This window comes from Elephas maximus, chromosome 21 (genome assembly GCF_024166365.1).
Source record: "Elephas maximus indicus isolate mEleMax1 chromosome 21, mEleMax1 primary haplotype, whole genome shotgun sequence".
Lineage (NCBI taxonomy): Eukaryota > Metazoa > Chordata > Mammalia > Proboscidea > Elephantidae > Elephas > Elephas maximus.
In genome coordinates this window covers 60,518,958-60,544,113 of record NC_064839.1, presented here as the reverse complement: position 1 = coordinate 60,544,113, position 25,156 = coordinate 60,518,958, and the positions used below count along the sequence as shown (strand labels likewise).

At 39.3% G+C, this 25,156-nt stretch overlaps 1 protein-coding gene across 4 annotated transcripts in view; it reads right to left on the bottom strand.

Annotated features, from left to right (window-relative positions):
- Positions 1 to 25,156, bottom strand: part of KLHL2 (kelch like family member 2) — a 126,545-nt gene that overhangs the window by 80,716 nt on the left and 20,673 nt on the right. For 2 of the 4 annotated variants that reach the window (XM_049863876.1, XM_049863875.1), the window contains exons 3-4: positions 10,845 to 10,951; positions 302 to 423 (exon numbers count right to left, since the gene is read on the bottom strand). In XM_049863876.1, coding sequence (XP_049719833.1) covers positions 302 to 423; positions 10,845 to 10,951 — 229 coding nt within the window. Of the gene's footprint in view, positions 1 to 301; positions 424 to 3,487; positions 3,580 to 10,844; positions 10,952 to 25,156 lie in introns of those variants that run through there. The other 2 variants (XM_049863877.1, XM_049863878.1) reach the window with 2 other exon arrangements.

Below are 25,156 nucleotides of genomic sequence, written 5' to 3'. Positions count from 1 at the left end.
AAACTGTGGGCAGCATCAGTCAGTAATTTGAAATGAACATGACAGTGTTTTCACGAAAGAACAAGCATTGTTCAAAGAACTAAGGGATTTGTATCTCAGAACTTCAAGAATATAAAAGATTGAAATCAGAAACGTTAGAAAGACGTCATCATTTCAAACAGCCCTTCAAAATACAATTTTAACAACAAATCCTATGACTCTGGTACAAAATGAATACTGTGTGGGTAGGTTTGTCTATTTGTTTTAATTTTTAAAAATGGCATGTATAAAGAGTTAAAGGGTGTGAAGTGTTGACACCTACCTGTACATTTTCTTCTGTGACCTGAATTTCTGCAGTGTAAACATAATCAATGAGCATCCTCAGGGTCCAGCCATCGACCTCTTTTATTCGAACTCTCTTTGCTCGGCTCTCACTCATCTCACCTAAAAAAAAGAATAAGAGTAAAGCTACAGCAAGGAACTGTTGAGAAAATACCAGCGCCAAGTTAAGGTAACCCATCTTTGTGCCACTCACTATACGCAGCAGGAAACTTCATCAGCCACTTTTTAAAGGCCTAAAACCCTCCCCTATCTCCCACCAAAACTTAGCTGAGCATACTGTAAAATTTATCTTTTGTCCTCCACTTGTAGCTGAAAATCACATCACACAATGAATATATGTGTCTAGCTGCAAGAAATACAATACCTGGGCCTGTAAGATCTGCCCATGCTTTTGAGCAGGGCACTTCCCACCCCCCACTCCCTTTATGGATTTCTACTCATGACTTGAAGAGTAACGATATTACCACCTTTGGCTAATGGCAAGGAGCACCTGCTGAAAAAGACCCACCTGGCTGGCATCATTCATTCCACAAGCACTGGAATGCTTGGCAGAAGGACACAACCCTCATGCAGGAAACAATTAACAAATTATATAAGATGATGAGGGAGCAAGGTAAAAGAGGAATCAGAAAAGGATTAGTCAATGGCAGAGGCTTGTTACAGAAATCTTCTAGCCCAAGTTCAGTTCCTGTTTGTCATCTGTGGTAACCCCATCCTGAAGTCATCACCAGACCACCACTTATTACTAAAGCTTGGTACAGTACCCTTCTATAGCACTGCTTCCTAAAAACTGCCACAAGACCTCATTGCTAACACCCACTGAGCTAACTTCACGTTCAGGGATCATAAATAAGATCCTGTCTCATGGAAAGAGGTAGGAAAGCAGAAAAGACAAGGGATAGCTCCTAGACCAAAGAGGGTGGAAAGAGTAGCGTCTCTGAGCGCACCTATGTTTGGACAACATAAAATGCATCAAGATATAGGGGACATAAGCAACCAAATGGTGGGGAAAGAAAACAAAACCTTAATTAACTAAAACCAACAGAACCAGTTGCTGTCAAGTCGATTCCTCTCATGGGAACCCCACGTGTGTCAGAGCAGAGCTGTGCTCTGTAAGGTTTTCAACGGCTGATTTTTTCAGAAGTAGATCAGCAGCCTTCCCTCCGAGGCACCTCTGGGTAGACTTGAACCTCCAAGCTTTCAGTGAGCAGACAAGCACATTAACTGTTTGTTCTAGCTGGGGAGGAGGGTCCAAAAATTATATTGAGTGCCATAGGACACTCTTAGCAAAAAAAGGTTTGGTTCTAGAATTCATTAGGATTCAAAATAAAATAAGCACGAAAAATTATGCCACCATCCATCACTTTTGCCTTAATCCAGCATCTCCTATTATAAACAATGACAAAATGTCCTCAAGACTTCAAGGACACTCATTTCTTTTTCAGATACCATGCACTGTCAGCAACCATAAACCATCAAAAAAGCTTATGGGGATCCATAATTACACAAAATTCCTTTGCAAACACAAACCCTGGGAGGAGAGAAATGATAACGGTGATGTACATTTAACTACCTGCTTCCCTGGAGGTTATCTCTGACAAGATCGCAGAAAGAAGTTGCTTTTCTAAGAGCCAAAATATCTCAAAACGCAACCCTGCTACTTCCCAGAGGGAGAAAAAACATTCATCTGTATTATAAGAGAAGGGGGAGAACTCATGAGAAGAGGAACACGATGCCTAGCTAGCAGGAAGAAACAGAACTCAATTATGCGTTTGTTGCTACAGCAAAAATTTCTTCCCCTCTTAAAGTAAGGGAAAAGAGGAGCATCAAGGTTGAAAAACAATTCTTCATCTGCTTGGAAGGCACCTTTCTGTATCCCACTCTCTGGAGCCTGCAGGTGGTTACACGAGTTTGTGGATAGACTCTACAAATCTGTCCGTGGCGCTCAAAACCCTTCAGCTGTTCCCCATTACCTGGGCATCAAGTGAAAACATGCACAGACCTTCCAGGCCTGGCCCCTGCTCTCCTGTCTAGCCTCATCTCTCTCTCCCACTTCTAGCCTTAAAATATATTAATAAGGAACTTTTTCTAGCTTTCCACAAACACCAAGCAACTTCGTACCTTGAGGCTCTTTTACTGAGCTTTGTCCATTTTGTCCCCCACTTCCCAGTGTAATCCCCACACATTCTTCAAGATTCAGCTGGAACCTCTCCAGGATGCCTTAGCTGTTGCGACCCAAGGCTGGGTTAGGCTCTCACTCTGAGTATGTGCAAATCTCACTCTGTCATTATCAACTGCAGGAATCAAGTCTCTCTAATCACTGTATCCCACAATGCCTGGTATTTAGTGGATACCCAAAAAATATTTGTTGGATGAATGCTTAGATAAACGAAAAGTAAAAGCAAGCGTCAATTTAAAATGTTAATGTCTTAACATTATGACTAAAACTTAGTCTTGAGCATGAGCATTCTAGCAATGAAGAATTTAGGCCAACAAACATTTACTGGACATCATTATACACTGCAGGCTAAGCCAAGCACTTTTATTAGTAAATACCACACCATGTCTACTCTTCTTGAGAAAGAAATGAAGTCCTCCAAACTTTAAGAGCTTAAGGACATATGTGTAGCTAGAAACATTTCTACCTCAAGGACCTTTAATTAGAGCTCCTGAAGTCCGGCACACACTGATAGCTTCATTTATCCTCTCTGAAGTTCTAAAACGTGATAGGTTTAAGATGGTAAACCCTAGCATCCATTTTAATTAAAAAATTCTCTTTGATTCTAATCGCAGTTATCATTCAGCATGTAAAAACATTTGAAAAAATTAAGATATCATTCAGAAGCCTTTACTAAAATCCTGAAAGTGAGTGACAAATTTACAGCTACTTTTAATAACTAAATTTGATTCCACTGCTTTTCAAGTTCCACTCATCATCTACTCTAATCATTACTGCCCTTTTTGTTCATTATTACTGTTGGATTATGGAGAAGCTACCAACACATACAGGCGCTTTCAATGTGGCAATGCCCCCACCAGCCATTCTCTGTGCTGGTCATGATAGATAACTGCCCAATTTTATAACTAATCAAAGGCAAACCCGGTAAATGCATTCTCTAACAGGTTTTGGTCTGGGTTTGGATAACTTCTGGGAAAGGTTTCCTACCTCCTACAAGAGAGCAAAAAAGAAAGACAGTCCTCTTCTTCCTCAAGATGTTGGGTCCATTCCCGTAGGCATCTTGCATCTAGGAGGGGAATCTGCTTCAGGATAAAATTTTTACTAAGGATGTGTAAAAAGACCATGGGAGCGGTAACTGACCTCCTCCAACCCCACAAGCAGGAAGAAGAGCCAAGATCAAAAAGCACAAGGCTGACTCCCATGAGGCGGAGGCCAGGCAAGCCTCCTCTCTCCATCATCTTTACCAAACCCTTCTCCAGGGACTGGTCCCTCCTGATAATCTGTCCAAATTACATGAGATGAAGTCTCACTTCTAAAGAGCTACTTTCTTCGTAGCATTCATCAATATCACAAATTATCTCTTCTTTACGTGCTCACTGTCTCTCTAATCTTTCCTCCTCTCTCCTTGAGGACATGGACTTGTCTGTCTTGTTCACCTTTTATTTCCCAAAGCCTAGGACAATGCCTAACACACAGAAGATGCTTAGTAAATATTTCTTTACGAATGAAAGCATGAATCTTAGACAAACATAATCATGCATACAACTTAAAAAAAAATGACTTCTTAATCATTCAAATAATAATCTATCTTTTCCTGGTCTAATTTACCTTACTGAACCACATTTAATATGACAAAAGAATCATCAAAAAGTACAAAAGAAGACAGAAAAATAAAAACTTCATATTTCTTACCAGATTTAGGACAATTTAGTCTGTGGCACTAAATAAGCCTCAAATATATCTGTTAAGCAAATGTTAACAAAATTTTAAGGCCACATTTTCAATGGCTTTTTAAATGCCACATTTATAACAAATGAGTAATCTAAAAACACAAGAATCCAATTTGACAAGTTCTTTCTCAAGTAAAACAACTTGGTCTTACACTAAGTAGGCTTATACTTCACAAAGCAAAAAGGCGTAACTACATCAAAGAATCACTTTTCACCTCCCCTTCTCTGCTCTAGTACTTGCAACTATGATGCGAAACAGAATTCTCTCTTAGGTGATATAATCTGAATGAAAAATTTACCTGCAATTTAAGAGAGATTAAAAACAAGAGCCAAGAAAGAATATCTGAATATTCTCCATTTCCTAACAAGTGAGTCACGGGGAAACAAAAGAAGAGAAGGGTAACACTTTGCCACTGCCAACACTTATCCAAGGAGCAAGACACTATAAATACACGTAGTGTTTGATGGAATGGAAGTATCAAGGTCTACTCGTTGGCTTCACTGTATTTTTTATAATAAAGTTTAACTGGACTTCAGACCAAGATAAACAGATAAAGAAATAATTAACTCGTATCTGGCAAATCCTTAAATACTTACACTAAACCACCTAGACTGTATCTTCTTATCTTCTTTACCTAATCTCTGCCAAATCGTTGACTATACAGTGAATTCGAAAGCACAAAACAGTACAAAGATTGCCAGAAAGGTAAACAGTATCTATTGCTGAAGAACCGTAAAAGTTTAGCCTAACTAATAAGCACAGAAAAGACGCTCAAAAGTCATGAGGGAAATGCAAATTAAAATCACGATTAGCTGTCATTTCACACCCATAGGATCAGCCATAATAAAAACACAGACAGTAACAAGGGTTGGCAGAGATGTGGAGAAATGGGAGCCTTCATACATTGCTGGTGGGAATGTAAAATGGTGCTGCCATTTTGGAAAACAGTTTAGCAGTTCTTCAAAAAGTTAAATATAAATTTACCATATGACCTAGCAATCCCACTCTTAGCTATCTACCCAAGAGAAATAGAAATATATGTCCACACAAAGACTTGCATGCAAAGTTCGCAGCAGCATTATTTATAACGGCCAAACACTGGGAACAACCCAAATGTCCACCAATTGGTGAATGTACAGTCAAAATGTGGCATATCCATAAAATGAAATATTATTCGGCAATAAAAAAGCACATACAATGATCCATACCCCAACACGGATGAATCTCAAAAGCATTAAATAAAAAAAAAAAACCCAAACCCATTGTTGTAGAGTCGATTCAGACTCATAGCAACCCTATAGCATTATGTGAGGATAAAAATGCTCTAAAACTAATTTATGGTAATGGTTGTACCCTCAGTAAATTTATTAAAAATCTTTGAATTGTGTACTTGAAATGATCAAATTTTATTATTTGTAAAATATGCCTCAATAAAGTTGTAAAAAGTACAATTTAGGTACTCAAAGTAATTCACATTTTATATGCATTAAAAATTAACATAGTATCCCTGTTTTGCATCTACCTTACCTAATAGCAATCTAAAATCTGACCAAATATAGAATGTGTATTCTCAGGTAGAACGAGCTGAAGTACAGTTAACTACTACCAGTTAAATGAGATACACTAGAAATACTTATGAAACTACAATGTCTCCAGGACCCCATTTCCTTCATTAGGAAAACTCAGCATATATATTTTTTTTTATTAACTTTTATTGAGCTTCAAGTGAACGTTTACAAATCAAGTCAGTCTGTCACATATAAGTTTACATACATCTTACTCCGTACGCCCACTTGCTCTCCCCCTAATGAGTCAGCCCTTCCAGTCTCTCCTTTCGTGACAATTTTGCCAGCTTCCCACTCTCTCTATCCTCCCATCCCCCCTCCAGACAGGAGATGCCAACACAATCTCAAGTGTCCACCTGATATAATTAGCTCACTCTTCATCAGCATCTCTCTCCCATCCACTGTTCAGTCCCTTTCATGTCTGATCAGTTGTCTTCGGGGATGGTTCCTGTCCTGTGCCAACAGAAGGTCTGGGGATCATGGCCACCGGGATTCCTCTAGTCTCAGTCAGACCCTTAAGTCTGGTCTTTTTATGAGAATTTGGGGTCTGCATCCCACTGATCTCCTGCTCCCTCAGGGGTTCTCTGTTGTGCTCCCTGTCAGGGCAGTCATCGATTGTGGCCGGGCACCAACTAGTTCTTCTGGTCTCAGGATGATGTAGGTCTCTGGTTCATGTGGCCCTTTCTGTCTCTTGGGCTCTTAGTTGTCGTGTGACCTTGGTGTTCTTCATTCTCCTTTGCTCCAGGTGAGATGAGACCAATTGATGCATCTTAGATGGCCGCTTGTTAGCCTTTAAGACCCCAGACACCACATTTCAAAGTGGGATGCAGAATGTTTTCATAATAGAATTATTTTGCCAATTGACTTAGAAGTCCCCTTAAACCATGGTCCCCAAACCCCCGCCCTAGCTCCGCTGACCTTTGAAGCGTTCATTTTATCCCGGAAACTTCTTTGCTTTTGGTCCAGTCCAACTGAGCTGACCTTCCATGTATTGAGTGTTGTCTTTCCCTTCACCTAAAGCAGTTCTTATCTACTAATTAATCAATAAAAAACCCTCTCCCTCCCTCCCTCCCTCCCTCCCTCATAACCAGAAAAGTATGTGTTCTTCTCAGTAGGAAAACTCAGCATATTTATAAATTGAATGGCAGCTAGAATATGAAGGGTAGAGAACCGATAAAAAAAGAAGGAAACTGAAATTTAGTTTAGATTGTAAAGTAAACAGAAAAGCAAGCTAAAGACATGACAAGCTTTTCTGTCTCTCTCTAGCATCTATTTCTCTGGATGTCTAAAGCTTGGGGGTTTAGAGAATCTAAGTGCTGCCTTTTGAGGGGCAAGAAAACTATCCCTGATCTTGTTATTCAAAGTCAATCACTGTATTTTTGTTATTTGTCAAACATAAAACATTTACTCAAATTGGGGGGAAAAAAAAAACCCTAAGCTTTCTCAATCTCCTATTCTTACAGAACAAAGAGGAAAGCAGTTAAGAATTTGCAGTAAAAAAAATAGTAACAATGATGATGATGAAAATTACTGTCAACATAATTGAGCATTTTCTATGTGTCAAGTAAAGTACTAAGAAATTCGTATCTATGAGCTCGTCACAAAATCCTACGAAGTGGATAATATTATCATTCCCATTTCCAAATGGGGAAACTCAGGCACAGATTGTCAAGTGAGTTTCCCAAAGGTCTAGTGGTTCTGACAAGGAAATAGCAATAGCAGTGTCATCTGAGGAGACATCTAAAGGGGACAGCACTTCACTAGGAAATGCCTGATATATTCCAGATCAGGTCTTCTTTTTAAGGGCCTAAAGCCTCTCTCTGGGAGTCCTAGTGGCATAGTGATTAAGTGCTACCGCTGCTAACCAAAAGGTTGGTAGTTCAAATGCACCAGCCACTCCTTGGAAACCCTATGGGGCAGTTCTACTCTGTCCTATTGGGTCACTATGAGTTAGAATCAACTCGATGGCAATAGGTTTGGTTTTGCATTTAGAGCCTTTCTCTAGACAGCGTCCAGGGTAATAAATAAGATATAAACCATGAGACTGAAGTGAATACCAGGACATAAAACTCTGCCTGGCCCTACTTTATTAGTACGACTTTTCAAATCAGCCTCAGCCAATGGCACCCTCCCAAGAAACTTCGGCAAACTTAGTTCACAACCCCTCTGGCATCCTTGCTACATTCCTGATTATTTAACTCTCTTCGAGAATACCAGGACTGCAATGAGCTGAAAAGTGAGGGAGGTTCCAGTCCCCTCTCTACTCCGGAGGCACGCCATGGAAAGCTCTTACTAAGCCCATTCTCACCACATGGGCTTCTGTACTCACCTTCATCTGAGTACACCCTTTACATCCACTAGGCTTCAGGAAATGTCAGACCTCCTTCTTGTGGCACTCTCTCTAACAGCCAGGGTTCTCAATGCTTTCACACACTCTCTGCCCACCACAGCTACCCCAGTCTCCACCACTGCTTTTGGCACACAATCTCCCATACACTACTACTCACTTAAAGTGTGCATATCTCACCTCCCCAACTACACAATAAGCTACTGGGGCCAGGGAGCATGCTCACATTGCTTTTGTATTCCCTGCAGTACCTAAAAAAAGTTAGGTACAGGAGGCACATAATAGTTCCTTATGAACAGCTTTGTATTTTTGTATAATTACATTTGTATTTATTGGTATTTTCTGTTTATCTGACCAATACTCTTAAGATTATAAACTCACTGATGGAAGAGATGATAACTTCATTTCTCTGTACGTTATTATATATTTAATTTTACAAAAAAAGAGGTTAGGATGGACTTTGCCAGGCACATTTACAGATAAACAGAAGCTTAGGGAATTTGCGAAAACTACAAGAAATACTAAAGGGAATTCTCTGGTTAGAAAATCAATAATATCAGATATCAACCCAACACTAGGACACAGAACAGAGCAACCAGATATCAACTCAGATAGGGAAATTGCAAAAATAAATCAATATAAAAAAAACACTCAAAACAGGGAATCAGTGATGTCATTACATAAAAGATGACGTTAAATCAATAAAGAGGGACTAAATAAAGTAGGCAAAGATGTTCCACATGGAGAGGAAATCAAGGTGATATAGGGAGATACAAGTTAGGTTCAAACTTAGAACAATAGCTGTAAATATTAAGGTAACCACAAAGAAGGCTAACAATCCTACACTTCAAAATAAAAAAACAAGATAAACATAAGGACTCAGCAAAACCAATTCAACTACAATGAAAAAAAGAAACATACAATTTACAAAGAAAAACTTCTCAGCACAAAAAAGTCAGTGGAAAAATGAAACTTGTCAACAACACACCAAAAAAGGCATCAAAATGATAGCACTAAACTCATACCTATCTATAATCACACTGAATGTAAATGGATTAAATGCACCGAGAAGAGACAGAGAGTTGCAGAATGGATTAAAAAACACGATCCAGCTATATGCTGCCTACAAGAGACAAGCCTTAGACTTAACAATACAAACTAAAATTCAAAGGATGGAAAAACACACATCAAGCAAACAACAATCAAAAAAGAGCAGGAATGGCTATAAAAAAAAAAAATTTTTTTTTTTTTATACTGTCTGACAAAACAGACTTCAAACTTAAATCTACCAGAAAGGATAAGGAAGGACACTATATAACGATTAAAGGGAGAATATACCAGGAGGGGAAACCCTGGTGGAGTAGTGGTTAAGCGCTACGGCTGCTAACCAAAGGGTTGGCAGTTCAAATCTGCCAGGCGCTCCTTGGAAACCCTATGGGACACTTCTACTTTGTCTTATAGGGTCGCTATGAGTCGGAACCAACTCGACGGCACTGGGTATGCCAGGAGGATATTACCATGTTAAATATTTACGCACCCAATGACAGGGCTGCAAGATACATAAAACAAACTCTAACAGCATTGAAAAGAGAGATAGACAGCTCCACAATAATAGCAGAAGACCTCAACACACCACTTTCAGCGAAGGACAGAACATCCAGAAAGCAGCTCAATAAAGACACGGAAAAGCTAAATGTCACAATTAACCAACCTGACCTCACAGACATATACTGAACACTCCACCTGACAGCATCCAAGTGTACTTTCTTTTCCAACATACATGGAACATTCTCTAGAATAGACCACGTATTAGGACATAAAGCAAGCCTTAACAGAATCCAATACATCAAAATATTACAAAGCATCTCCTCTGACCATAAAGCCATAAACTAGAAGTCAATAACTGAAAAATTAGGGAAAAGAAATCAAACACGGAAACTGAACAACACTTTGCTCAAAAACAATTGGACTACAGAACAAATTAAGGACGGAATAAAGAAATTTATAGAATCCAATGAGAACGAAAACACTTCCTACCAGAACCTTTGGGATATAGCAAAAGCAGTGTTCAGAGGTCAATTTAGATCTATAAATGCACACATCCAAAAAGAAGAAAGGGCCAAAATCAAAGAACTATACCTACAACTTAAACAAAAAATGAGGATGGAAGCTTGAAATGTAATGGACATAAATTACTTTTCTCAGAAATACAAAAACCAGTTTGCATATTTTTACAGTTGCCTAAAATCTAAGCATGTCAATAAACCACCCTATTTTCTTATATTTCGAAATCAAGAACATTAAATAAATATTCCTTTGTTCACTATAAACAGTGAATGAAGAAAAGTGAAATTCGTCAGAAAAATGTAAAATACTAAAAGTGCTTTCTTTTTGTCAAAACAGGAACTTGTCAAAAGCTGTTATAAATGACGGAGAGGTGAACTGAGCAAATATATGTAAATATAAGGGGAGAAAGTTGAGCAAATAATTGTGTGTGTGTATATATACATATTCACTGATCACAACACTGAAAAACAAAGACAAAGGGGAATTTAGAAGGAAACAAGACTATTTTCTTCCATTACAATGCCTAATCTCATGATAAATAAAATGTTAATAACAAAAGAAAACGTGATAAGAAAATAAAAGATCAGATCTATATACATTAAAAAACAATGCCCATAGCTAAAATATTTCATACCTGTAAACATGGCGTGAAAATAAGGACTACAGGCAGCCAGCACCACTCTATGAGCAGAGATTTCCATGTCTTCGGCCACAATTGTGACATCGCACAGCAAATTCTGACTGTTTACAAATTAAAGAAGAAAAAAAATTAAGATAATACCAATAATAAACGTACGGAACACCCTGTGCAAAAATATTACAGTAAAAGCTTGCTATTTAGAAGTTGAGACTTACTTAATAAAACTGTCATCCATTAGAACAGGGTCCCTAAACAAGAAGTATGAAGAATACAGTCATGACAAAGGCCCAACACACACGGGGCCCTCCCTCAGAATCTTGCCTTCACTTAATAGAGAAATCTTCCCAAAATTGATTATTGCTTTATCAACCGAAAGGAAATTACTGGCAGCAAACCATCAGTAGGCTGTAAAAGTGGAGGTTGAATTTAGAACAATAACGACAGAAGTGGCAGATGACAGTCTGACACTAAGATGAAAAGAAAATAAAACATATGCAGAAAACTAAATTGTATCAAAGTACAAAAAAGAAATTTAAAATGACCCTAGGCCACCAAATAAAGGCAAAATTATACTCATTACCTGCTGCTTAAAAGAGATTTGGGCATTTGAAGCTTAACTTCATGAGAACATTTTACCAAACCAAAATATCTCATTCCTCAAGGATAGAAAATAATCCCATGTGTAAAATTAAAAAGCATTTTTTTCCATCCAACATCAGAAGAATACACTTACTTCTCAGTACACATGGATCATTTTCCCGAATAGGCCACATGCCAGGTCACGAAAAAAATCTCAATAAATTTTAAAAGATTCAAATTACATAAAGTATCTTTATAGGCTATAATAGAATGAAACTAGAAATTCATAACAGAAGGAAAACTGGAAAATACACAAATATGTAGAAATTAAGCAATACACTATTACATCCAATGGTTCAATGAAAAAAATCAGGGAAGAAATCAGAAAATACTTAAGAGTCAAATGAAAATGAAATCACAAAATATCAAAACTTCTGGGATGAAGTGCAGGCAGTGCTCAGAGGGAAATTTTGTAATGGTAAACCCTAGATTAGGAGAGAACAATCTCCAATCAAGAATGTAACTTTACAACTTACCTACCTACCTGTTGCCATTGAGTCGATTCCAACTCATAGCGACTCTAAAGGGCAGAGTAGAACTGCCCCATAGGGTTTCCAAGGAGCGGCTGGTGGATTCAAACTGCCAACCTTTTGGTTAGCAGCTGAGCTTCTAACAACTGCACCACCAGGGCTCCGAAGGAAATTAAAGAAGACCTAAATAAGTGAAAAGACACCCCATGTTCTGAGTTGGAAGACTTAACACAGTTAAAATGTCAATACTACTCAAAGCAATCTAAGGCAAAATCCCAACAGCCATTTTTACAGAAATGGAAAAGTTTGTTCTCAAATTGCAACGTCATTTGGAATCGCAAGGGCCCTAAATGGGCTTTCTTCTGGGTTAAATAGCCAAAGCAATTCTGAAAAAAAAACAAAGTAGGAGAACTCACACTTCCCAAGTTCAAAATGTACTATAAAATACAGTAAGCAAAACCATCTGGTACTGGTATAAGGACAGACATGTAGACCCATGGAACAGAAGTGAAAGTCCAGAAATAAACCTACAAACCTACGGTAAATTGATTTTTGACAAGGGTGCCAAGTCCATTCAACAGGAAAAGAACAGTGCCTTCAATAATGGTGCTGGTACAACTGGATCTCCACATGCAAAAGAAAGAAAGTTGGACCTATATCTCTCACCATATAAGAAAATTAACTCAAAATTGATCAAGGATCTAAATATAAGAACTAAAATTCTTAGAGCAAAACACAGGAGTAATGTTTTGGGGCCTAGTTTTTGACAATGGATTCTTAGGATGCCAAAAGCACAAGCAGTAAGACAAAATAGATAAATTGAACTTCATCAAAATTAAAAACTTCCATGCATCAAAGGATTTTATCAACCAAGTAAAGAGACAATCTATAGAATGGGAGAAAATATTTGGGAATCATATATCTGATAATAACCCACTGCCACTAAGTCAATTCCGACTCACAGTGATGCTACAGGACAGAGTAGAACTGCCCCACAGGGTTTCCAAAGAGCCCCACCAGGGCTCCTATATCTGATAAGGGTTTATTATCTGGACTACATAAAGAACTCCTACAACTCTACAACAAAAAAGACAGCCTAATTAAAAAAAAATGGGCAAAAGACTTGAATAAATATTTCACCGAAGAAGGTATACAAATGGCTAACAGCACAAGAAATGCTGTTCAATGTCATTATTCTTCAGGAAAAAGCAAATGAAACCCACAATGAGATACCACTTCACTCCACAAGAATGGCTATTATCAGAAACATGAAAAATAACAAGTTTTGGTGAGTATGTAGATAAACTGGAACCCTGATCCATTGCTGGTGGGAATTTAAAATGGTGCAATCACTGTGGAAAAGTCTGGGAGTTCCTCAAAAAGTTAAATCTATCATTACCATAAAACCAAAAAACCAAACCCGATGCCATCGAGTTGATTCCAACTCATAGCGGCCCTATAGGACAGAGTAGAACTGCCCCACAGAGTTTCCAAGGAGTGGCTGGTGAATTCAAACTTTTTGGTTAGCGGCTGAGCTCTTAACCACTGCAAAACCAGTGTTCCAGAATTACCATAAATAAAAAAAAAAAAACCAAACCCAATGCCGTCAAGTCGATTCCGACTCAAAGCGACCCTATAGGACAGAGTAGAACTGCCCCATAGTGTTTCCAAGGTGCACCTGGTGGATTCAAACTGCCGACCCTTTGGTTAGCAGCCATAGCACTTAGCCACTACACCACCAGGGTTTCCAGAATTACCATATGACCCAATAATTCCACTACTATATATATATGCAAAAGAAGTGCCGTCAGGGACTCCAACAGATACTTGGATACCAATGTTCACTGCAGTATATGTATAGTATACATAGTTCATAGTTGCCCCCACCCTCATTATTCTGCTTATTTCCTACTGGGGACCTGTCTGCTTCTGTAACCTTCTAGTTGCTTACGAGCCACATTTTCACACAAGATTCATCAAGTCCTTGAAGTTACCCACTTGTCCACACTGCTTACAAACTTGTTCCCACTGAATTCTCACCAAAATTTTCCGGAGCGCCTACTGACATCTATCCTACCCCCGGTCTAGGAGAAACTGTCAGAAAAAAAGAGTACTGCGGCCTCAGTGATGACTGCATTCCAGGGCCTTAATACTGATGAGTTTGCTATGCCATCTGGACAGAAGCATCGTTCATGGAAGAAGCCCTGGTGGCATAGTGGTTAAAGCGCTCGGCTGCTAACAGAAAGGTCAATGGTTCAAACCCACCAGCCCCTCTGCAAGAGAAAGATGAGGCAGTCTGTTTCTGTAAAGACTGAACACCAAAAAACCAAACCTGTTGGCGTCGAGCAGATTCTGACTCATAGCCACCCTACAGGACGGAGCAGAACTGCCCCACAGGGTTTCCAAGGAGTGGGTGGTAGATTCTAACTGCCAACTTTTGGGTGGACAGCCAAGCTCTTAGCTACTGTGCCACCAGGCCTCCTATAAAGACTACAGGCTTGTAGCAGTGCTACTCTGTCCTACAAGGTTGCTATGGGTTGGGATCAATGGGCAGTAGTGATATGGTTCATGGGTGAAGCTGATTTAATGGCTCACAACGCTATATGAGATACCAGGCAGGTCCTATCTTAGAGTCATGCAATGGGGCACAATGTCACTAATTCATAATTCCTTCAGATCAGTGTGGAGAACTGACAAAGTCTACCGCCTGCTCTGAGAATATCAAACTACTCTGCAATTTCATGAATTCCATGGGTTCACAAACAACTAGGGTGGGAAAAGTCAGTGGTGGTTACAAGACGGTACCATGCAAGATCTTTAGGTATGGGTATCATTTCATTTAATCCTCACCACAACCTATTGTTATTATTATCCCCCAATTTATGGCTGGGGAAACCAAAGTTAAAGATAAATAACCAGGCTAATGTTCCCCAACTAGTATCAGAGCCAGGATTCAAATCCACAGAGTCTGACTGCAGAGCCTCTTAACCGCTATGCAAAACTACCTGAAGCTGTGTGATTTTATGATTTGTTAAAGCTTGAATAAAACACAGAATAGCAATTATAAATAACAACTATCAGTTAACATACTATATACTAGAACTTTTTTTTTTTTTTAAGTTCCATATACAGCTTATAAAGGCCCAATTTTAGTGGACCCATACAAAATATTTAGAAAAATGAAGTTTTAACAAAGCAGAGCAAAACTACCTCTGCCCTTAAGGAAACTAGTAGAAAGGCCTGGCAACACAATGATTCCAGGACACAGTAGAAAACACTGTACTAAAGATGTTATAGGAGTAGGGGAGCATCTGAATCAGACTGGAGGTCAGAAAAGACCTCCTGCTGCTACCGACCTTAAGCTAAGTTTTAAAAACAAGTAAAAGTTTGCTGGACCATGAAAGGGCAAGAGAACGCTGAGCTGAGGGAACAGTGTGTGCTATGGTCTGGAGACCTGAAGCAGCAAAGAGAAGGGTGTGAGTGAAGGAGGGGAGGAAGTAAGTCAGATATCAGTTGAGTTAGCATGGAGTCTCTCTAGAACAGGCCCATCTGGGTTTTGCTATCATGGCCAGGGGATGTGGACACAACTTAAAAATAAGCCAAGTGCACCTTTACGCTTATTTTCCTTTCATTGGTAATCGTTCCTAGTACTCTAGTTTTGTGATGGAACTTAAGTGGAATTACACTTGAACACCTCAAAATCACATAATTAATTACATCCAGCTTCACTGACAATTACTTGTTGATCCAAACTGTTTTAACATAACACCGGCTGGCTATCACTTACATAATTAGCCTACTGGCTTATCAGTTGATGTTAGTTAACCAATTAAGTTAAAACACTGTCAAAATTATTATGCAGCCACACCCTGGGTTAATTCACACTGACTCTATGGGCTACAGTACAAATGAAAAACATACTTGGTTTTGGTGTTCATTTTTTTTATCTGTTTGTCTCTAGCAGTAACATCTTTTAAAACAGCACACAAAGACGAGATCTGACCAACCTTTTAGCCAATGTGTGTACGCTACATCTGGCCCTTACATCTTTTCAAATGTGCATGCTTAGAAGGTGAATGGCTTTTGGGTGAGATGGAGAGCGCTAAGAATGAAAATCCGGCAACTTAAATAAAAGAAACTTGTTTTAGCAGTCTATGCTCAGAGTCTTAGGTGGTGAGTGTCTGGGTTTATGTTCCTATTATTTGAAATCTAGTGAAGGAATGGACTATAGAAAAAAAGTTCTCAGAATAATGGAATAAATAAAAGTTGTTACTTACAAAATTTCCATTTATTCATTCACCAAGTATTCAGAGTGCCTTGTAGTTGTTGCTAGGTGCCTCTGAGTGGATTCCAACTCATAGTGACCCTACAGGGACAGAGCAGAGCTGCTCCTAGGGTTTCCTCAGCTGGAATCTTTACAGGAGCAGATTGCCAGGTCTCTTCTCCAGCAGAGTGACTGATGGGTTCGAACTGCCGACCCTTCAGTTGGCAGCCGAGCACTTAACCATTTTACCCCACCAGGGCTCCATTATCCAGAGTGCCTACTAGGTGCCAAGTACTCTATCAGGTACCGTGATAGCACAATAAGTAAGATAACATCACTGATAGAAAGGAGCTTACGGCCCAGCAGGGGAGAGAGACAAGGTAACAGGCAAGCACAAAATGGAGCTATGATTATTAAATTGAGACCAGTGTAGGGTGTTTGAGAACACAAAGGAGAGGCAAAGCCCAAACTAAATGGATGGCTTTGGAAAGAAAGTTGCTTCTAAGCTCATATCTAAAGGGAGAAGAACAAGAGTTACATCGGCCTTATGTAAAAGTCAAATGGCACAGAAAAAAGGGCACTCCATCTCCTAAATAAAGCAATACCATGAAAACTGGTCCTTTTCAGGAAAAAAAACTACTTTGAAAATGAATGAAACCTATGACTGAACATACCAAAACAACCTTTGGTTTTCTGATATAAAACTAATGAATTCCTAAGACTAGAAAAATTATCACTGCTTTTAAGATACAGTGTGTATCTTCTTAAAGTAAAATGTGCCATCAGCGCTGAGATATAAAAATAGCTGCTGGTTATACGAAATAAGAATTTACTTTCTACAGGGTGGATAGAGTGTAGAGATTATATGGCATCTGTCCACCTTTCTTCCTCAGTTTCCAGGGAAAATGTGGAGGGCTTTCCTGCCACATGGAGCAGAATGAGAATACCATCCAAGGTGCCAGGCGGGTGAGACGAGTTGTAAGCCACAGCCCACGGGTGAAACATGTAGTGTAGCCTAGGAATGGGCCCAAAAGTTGGTACCAGGGAACAGTATCAGGTGTTAGGCCAAAAAAAGAAGTGCAAGACAAAAAGAAATGATGCAGAAGGCCAGAAGCCAAGGAAATTAGAAACTGATTAGGAAGCAGAGGGCTGAGGCCAGATGTGGAGATGCTGTTCAGGACACAGCTGTAACACAAAGCATGGGCTACTTAGCACAAAGGGTAAAGAGATGAGCTGTTTTAAAGGTGAAAGGCTTCCCGATAGTGAATTTAAATTGGTTACCTTTAATCCAACCTCTTCTAACTGACAATGTCATCTAATAGACAAGGCAGATGCAACCTGGCTAAAATGTCAGCAACCTCAAAGAACCACAGACCTCCATGAAAAGTGTCACTGCTGTCTTGTTTTTCTTCTTAGAACCATGATGCTAAGTAGCATCTTTAAATTTTGGTGGCAGGTAAACACAGGGAAAACCTGGATGTTGAGTTTAATAAGACTAAACACCACAATCAGTACTGAAAAACACCAAAGCCCCCTCAATAGATTTATACTTGCTGAGATTTTCTAACAGGAAGATGAGACAGTCAACTTGGAAAGTCATAGAAAACCCTACTAAAGTCAATGACTCAGAAACTGCTTTAAACCAGTCAAGGGTCCCAGAAACAGAGAATTTAGCGTTCTTTTCGGATAGAATTAAGATGGGAGAATAACAGTGAAAAATGACAAAACAGAGCCACAAGAACACACTGGAGAAAGCATGTCAATGAATCGGAAGAGAAGGGAAGGTCGTATCTCCAGATTTAAGAACTGTCAAGAAAACCTGGTCAGAGGAGAAGATGAAGAAAATAATCCTAAGTAAAGTGAACAAAGGGACAAGGAACAGATGGACAGGGAAAAGATGGTGGGGAGAGGGCAGAGTAGCGAGATGAAGATGCTCAAGGATTCCAGAGGGGGAAAAAGTAATGCAGAGGTGAGTTTCTGAGCGTGCGGGTAAAAAACTTGATTTCGTGGGTTTTTAGACGGGTAAGATATATAAGATGTTCAAAGGAAATTTCCCTGTTAAAAAAGTATCACTTCGTAAAATAAGTCATAAGAGGTAGATACTCTTAGCCATAACAATTTACAAGAAAATCACCAAAGTAAGAAGTATCTCATTAATAGGGGATAAACCCAATGAAACCAAACTCAGTGCCAACAAGTCGATTCCAACTCATAGCGACCCTACAGGACAGAGTAGAGCCGCCACACAGGGTTTACAAGGAGCGCCTGGCGGATTTGAACTGCCGACCCTTTGGTTAGCAGCCGTAGCACTTAACCACTAGGCAACCAGGGTTTCCTAATAGGGGATAAAAAAAAATTTTTTTTTTTTTTTTTTTTATACTGAAGGTAAATTCGGAAGTAGCACAGAATCTCACACGTGGTAGGTATCCAGGAACCTGGGTGAAAGGGAAGAAGAAAAGGAGGCTGGATTAGTACATTCATTTACTACCAGCCATTCTTTTCTTCACGTTCTATGAAATGTTTAATGATCCTATCCAAGCTCAATACGTACAACTTAAAAAGAAATCAATTGCAAGTGCTTATGAAACACTGAAGAATATTACCAATTCAATTGAGACTGTTGGCTTCAAAATGACACTTTAACTTTCTTAAACAAGTTTGCTTTATTTTGGGGATCTTCCTAAATGCTCTGTCCTTCAAGAATTGTTTTATGTTCTACTCGAGTACAACATGAGAACAAAAGAATCTGACAATGTGCTACGCTGCAGAAAAGAAAAATATATATATTCACAACAACTAAAAAAAATTCACACCGTATGTAATTTCCTAAAATTCCCCTTTTAAAGAAAAAAAAAAGTGACATAAAGCTATGAAGGGAAGGGCAGGCTCACTTGAAATTCATTATTTAAATCACCTGCCATCTAAGCAATAAAATACAAATTAACAAAGAATAGCCACAACTAAAATTTTTCAAGGATGCACAACAGATAATCTAATCCCAGCAGTAACCCTAACAGTGATCTGGGTCTATGAGTCTAGAAGTCCTGGGAGGGTTAATACAGTGACTACTCCTCCAAGAGAGAGCTTCAGGCTTTTGTGTTAAAATATCTCCTGGAATGTAAGAACTGCTGTTATTACTGAATAAATATTCATGGCTCGTGTGTGATATAAAGGAGAACATTTGAGTTGTTTCTTATGATTTTCCCTGAAATACAACTTAAAGATCAAAATTATCTCCCTTTTAAATACATGCAAAACTAAATAGGTTGGCTCCTACTAATACTCATTAAAATTTTTAATGTTCAAGCATGGTTTATCCCATAGCCTAAAAAGCAGGTGTTTATTATTTTTTTTATTTATTTTAAAGGCTAAAATGCTATCATTTGACCGTTTCTTTTTAAACCACCTCAAAAATCTCACAGTCTAATTTTCTCAATGCAGCTTGTGTCTAGGATACAGTCTGTTCTTTTGTCTCCTCCATGGACCCAATTCAATGTGCCGTGCATAATAAGCGCTCTGTAAAGAACTACTGGTTTGATTTCGAAGACGGTGTTCTGAAAAACTTCCCCACACCCATGCTCGAGAAATTTAAAGTTAAGAACTAAATTTCTGCCAGAGATTTGCTGCTGTAGTGTTGTTACCAGTAGCTGTTGTTAGTTGTGGTAGGTTGGCCCCCAACTCATGGTGATCCCAAGCACAGTGGAATGAAACTCTGCCCAGTCCTATACCATCCATCAACATGATCATTGCTGACTGAACCACTGTGATCTTATAGGGTTTCCACTGGCTGATTTTTGGCAGTAGATTGCCAGGCCTTTTTTTCTAGTCTGTCTTAGTCTAGAAGCTCCACTGAAGCCTGTTCAGCATCATAGTAACTTGCAAGCCTCCAGTGGCAGAAGGGTGGTGGTTGCACACAAGGTGCACTGGCCGGGAATTGAACCCAGGTCTTCCACATGGAAGGCAAAAATTCTACTACTACACCACCAGACCCATCCTTTGACATCCCAAATTTTTCCTCCATTATCATTAATCTTACAATGCTACTCCCTTTCTCAAAAACCTTCACTAATTCCCAAAGCCCAGAAGATGAAGTCCAAAATCATCATGGTATTTACGCTGCCACAATTCTGCCCCCTCTTACCTCCTACGCGGTTCTACAGACCCCCCAGCATAAACCCTTTATTCACTTTATCCAACAGGCTCCCTTCCCCCTGCTCCTAGATCATGCAGTTATCCAGACCAGAAACTACTTCCCCTCTCCCGTTCCCTATCCAGATCCTACTGCCCTCTTTTCAGGGCCCAGCTGAAGCCCACCCCAGGCCGTGCTGATTTCTCCGGTGAGAATGCTTTTTGGTATCCACATTTTGCACACAATCTTCCACAACCTCCTCCTCTTCTCTAAACTCCAGCAGCTGTCTATAAACACTTGAAGGGCCTAGGCCAAGTCTGATACTGTTTTTTAGACAGCCTTTTTTTTTGGGCATGCTAGCTGATTTCAAAGGAAAGGCAGGTGCTTACTAACACTTGTTCAAAAAACTGTTAAAACTCACCACAGGGTTTAATCGAACATACACTTTAAATTTAAAGCAAGTAATTTCAAATTACTCCAGCTCACACTGGGCTGGGATATAGAGCTAGGCCTCTGGGCCTCCTATCTAAAAAAATGAGACAGAAAAGAAAGTGTCACATTCCTTTAGTACAAAACAATTTTAATTCTACACCCTAAATCTTACAAAATTCCTATCTCCACACCTCCCCAAGTACACCTCACGTGCTATAAATGGAAGAAAAGTGACTTTTACTTCTAAAATTTTGTGTCCATCAGCAAACGGTTCACAAAAACACCTTAATGCATAGCTGATATTCTACCTCTTACAGAGCTCGAGAGCAGAGTGCTGAAAACAAGGAAGTTCTCCCTTCCCAGAAGTCAGGAAACCACTCTCAGCTACCCTTTCTGGGCAGCGGGAAGTTGATGCAAGGACAGGAAATAATGATTTTCAGCCTCTTCAGAGATTGTTTTTCTTTAAGAATTACTCAAATTGGCTATGAGGGGTAGAAAGAAAGAGACTAACATTTCTGAAAAAAGATTCTGATGAACCCAAAAGACAGTTCATTTTTTAAAACACTGTTGGCTGACTTCATTACAGCAATCCTGGTTAACAGACCAGGCAGTCAACACTCTGGCTACGCAAAGGTCATTCGTTGTTCTGAAAATCAGCATCAGCATGTGAAATGGTGCAACACAAAGAATAAGAAGGCATTATATTATTTCACAGCAACACCTAAAATGTGACAAACAGATGAATGAAGGTCAGAGCTAAATAATCCCTAGAAAAAGGCTAGGATACTTCAAGACTTGCAGCAGATAAGCAAGGGGAAATCTCACAAGCTCAGAGAATGTCCAAGCAGCAACGAACCTCAGAAACAAGGCTGTCCACTCCCCTTTTTATAGTTAAAAAAAAAAAAAAATTTTTTTTTTTTTTTTTAAGGCTGAAATAATTAAAACTATCGGCCCAAGGACAAAGAGTTTGTCCCAAAACTCAGGTCATTCACCTCAGGGGAAAAAGCACTAGGAGCTACCTTCCCTGAAGCTTAATGAGTCGTGCTCAGGTCAACAAAGACCCACTCACACAACACAAGTGGAAAGCCAAGGTACCTGTGCACTCTGGGGTGAGAAAAATACGTGAATACTCAGTCTTTCTCAACTTTTCAAAGAAAAAAGTCATGAGAGATCCCAGTCTTAAAATAACCAGAGTATTTTTCTTACTTGTCTTTCAGTTCCACTTAGTACCACTGAAAAAAAACCAAACCAAACCAAACCCACTGCCGTCGAGTCAATTCCAACTCATAGCGACCCCACCGTCGAGTCAATTCCAACTCATAGCGACCCCATAGGACAGAGTAGAACTGCCCCACAGAGTTTCCAAGGAGCGCCTGGCGGATTCTAACCGCCAACCTCTTGGTTAGCAGCCATAGCACTTAACCACACTACACCACCAGGGTTTCCACTACATTTTATAATTCTAATAACTATTGTCACAACAGGATTAAAAAACTGAAACAGTACGGCCAGACGAGTGGATTATTCCAGCATTATAAACTCCCGAAGAATAAATGAAAACGCACATTTTTAAAGTGTTGTCAGCGTAGAAAGCAAATCAAATAATCCAATATTCAGTTTAACTTTTTCTCATCCCTTTCCAAACCATTCTCCACCCAGCAGTCAGTGTGTTCTTTTCAAAACAAATCTAATCATGTCGTATCTCTGCCTAAAACTCTTCTTCAATGACTTCCTGTCATGATAACACCAAACGCTGTTGTTGCTCGTTATCTGGTGCCATCTAATCAGTTCCAACTCATAGTGACCCTATGTACAATCTCATGAAATACCACACAGTCCTGCACCATCTTCACAATTGTTGCTATATTTGAGCCCACTGTTGCAGCCACTGTGTCAATCCATCTCACTGAGGGTCGTCTTCTTTTCTGCCAACCCTCTACTTTACCAAGCATGATGTCCTTCTCCAGGTAATGGTCCCTACTGACAACATGTACAAAGTATGTGAGGGAAGGTCTCGCCATTCTCGCTAAGAAGCAGTCTGGCTGTGCTTCTTCCAAGATAGATTTATTCCTTCTTCTGGCAGTACATGGAATATTCAATTTTTTTTGCCAACACCATAATTCAAAGTTATCAATTCTCCTTCGGTCTTTCCTTATTCATTTTCCAGCTTTCGCATGCATATGACGCAATTGAAAATACCATGCCATGGGACAGGCGCACCTTAGTCCTCAAAGTGACATCTTTGCTTTTTAACAGGTCAAAGAGGTCTTTTGCAGTACATCTGTCCAATGCAATATGTCCTCTGATTTCTTGACTGCTGCTTCCATGGGTGTTGACTGTGGACTCAGGTAAAATTAAATCCTTGACAACGTTATTTTTTGTCTGTTTATCATGATGTTGCTTATTTGTCCAGTTGTGAGGATTTTTGTTTTCTTTATGTTGATATGTAATCTGATACTGGATGCTGTGATCTTTGATCTTCATCAGTAAGTGCTTCAAGTCTTCTTCACTTTCAGCAAAGTTGTGCTATCTAAATAGAGAAGGTTGTTAACGAGTCTTCTTCCAATTCTGATACCCCGCTCTTCTTCATGTAGTTCAGCTTCTCAGATTATTTGCTCAGCATGCAGATTGAATAACTCTTACGCACACCTTTCCTAACTTTAAACCACACAGTATCCCCTTATTCTATTTGAACACCTGTCCCTTAGTCTATATACAGATTCTGCATGAGCACAAGTGTTCTGAAATACCCATTATTTGCAATGTTATTCATAATTTGTTATGATCCAGTCGAATGTCTCTGTATAGTCAATAAAACACAAGTACACATCTTTCTGGTATTCTCCACTTTCAGCCAAGCCCATCTGACATTATCGATGATATCCCTCGTTCCATACCCTCTTCTGAATATGGCTTGGATTTCTGGCAGTCTCCTTTTGATGTAAAGCTGCAACCATTTTTGAATTGTCTTCAACAGTATTTTACTTGTGTGATAGTACTGATATTGTTCAATAATTTCTGCATTCTGTTGCCTCACCTTTCTTTGGAATGGGCACGAATATGGATCTCTTCCGATCAGTTGGCCAGGTAGCTGTCTTCCAAATTTCTTGGTGTAGACAAGTGAGTGCTTCCAGCATTGCATCTGTTTGTTGAAACATTTCAACTGGTATTGTCAGTGGCTAGAGCCTTGTTTTTCACCAATGCCTTCACTGCAGCTTGGACTTAATCCTTCAATACCACTGGTTCTTGATCATATGCTACTTCCTGAAATGGCTATATAACGACCAGTTCTTTTGGGTACTGTGACTCTGTGTATTCCTCCCACCTTCTTTTGATGCTTCCTGTATTGTTCAACACTTTGCCCACAGAATCCTCCAATATTACAACTCGAGGATTGAATTTTTTCTTCAGTTCTTTCAGCTTCAGAAATGCCAAACGTGTTCTTCCCTTTTGGTTTTCTAACTCCAGGTCTCTACGTATGTCATTATAATACTTTACTTTGTCTTCTCAAGCTGCCCTTCGAAATCTTCTGTTCAGGTTTTTTACTTCATCATTTCTTCCATTCACTTTAGCTACTATACATTCAAAAGTAAGTTTCAGAGTCTTTTCTGACATCCAGTTAGGTCTTTTCTTTCTTTCTTTACTGTTTTTTAAATGACATTTTGCATTCTTCATGTATGATGTCCTTGATGTCATCCCACAACTCATCTAGTCTTTGGTCATTAGTGGTCAATGCATTAATCTACTCTTGAGATGGTCTCTAACTTCAGGTAGAATATACTCAAGGTTGTACCCTGGCTCTCATAGACTCATTTCAATCAGCTTCAACTTGAACTTGCGTATGAGCAATTGATGGTCTGTTCCACATCGGTCCCTGGCCTTGCTCTAATGACATTGAGCTCCTCCATGTCCTCCTCCTCCTTTCCACAGATGTAGTCGATTTGATTCCTGTGTATTCCATCCTGTGAGGTCTACCTGAATAGCTGCTGTTTATGTTGTTGAAAAATGGTTATTTGTAATGAGTAAGTCATTGGTCTTACAAAATTCTATCACATGATCTCACATCTAAGTCTCCATCACCAAGGCTTATTTTCCAACTATCAATCCTTCTTTGCCTCCAACCTTCATATTCCAATCACTAGTAATTACCAACGCATCTTGACTGCATGTTTGATCAATTTCAGACTGCAAAAGTTAGTAAAAATCTTCAATTTCTTCATCTTTGGTATTAGTAATTAGTGTATAAATTTGAGTAATAGTCATATTAACTGATCTTCCTTGTAGGCCTATGGAGATTATGTTATCACTGACAGCACCGTACTTCAGATCTTCAAATGTTCTTTTTGACAATGATTGCACCGCCTTGCCTCTT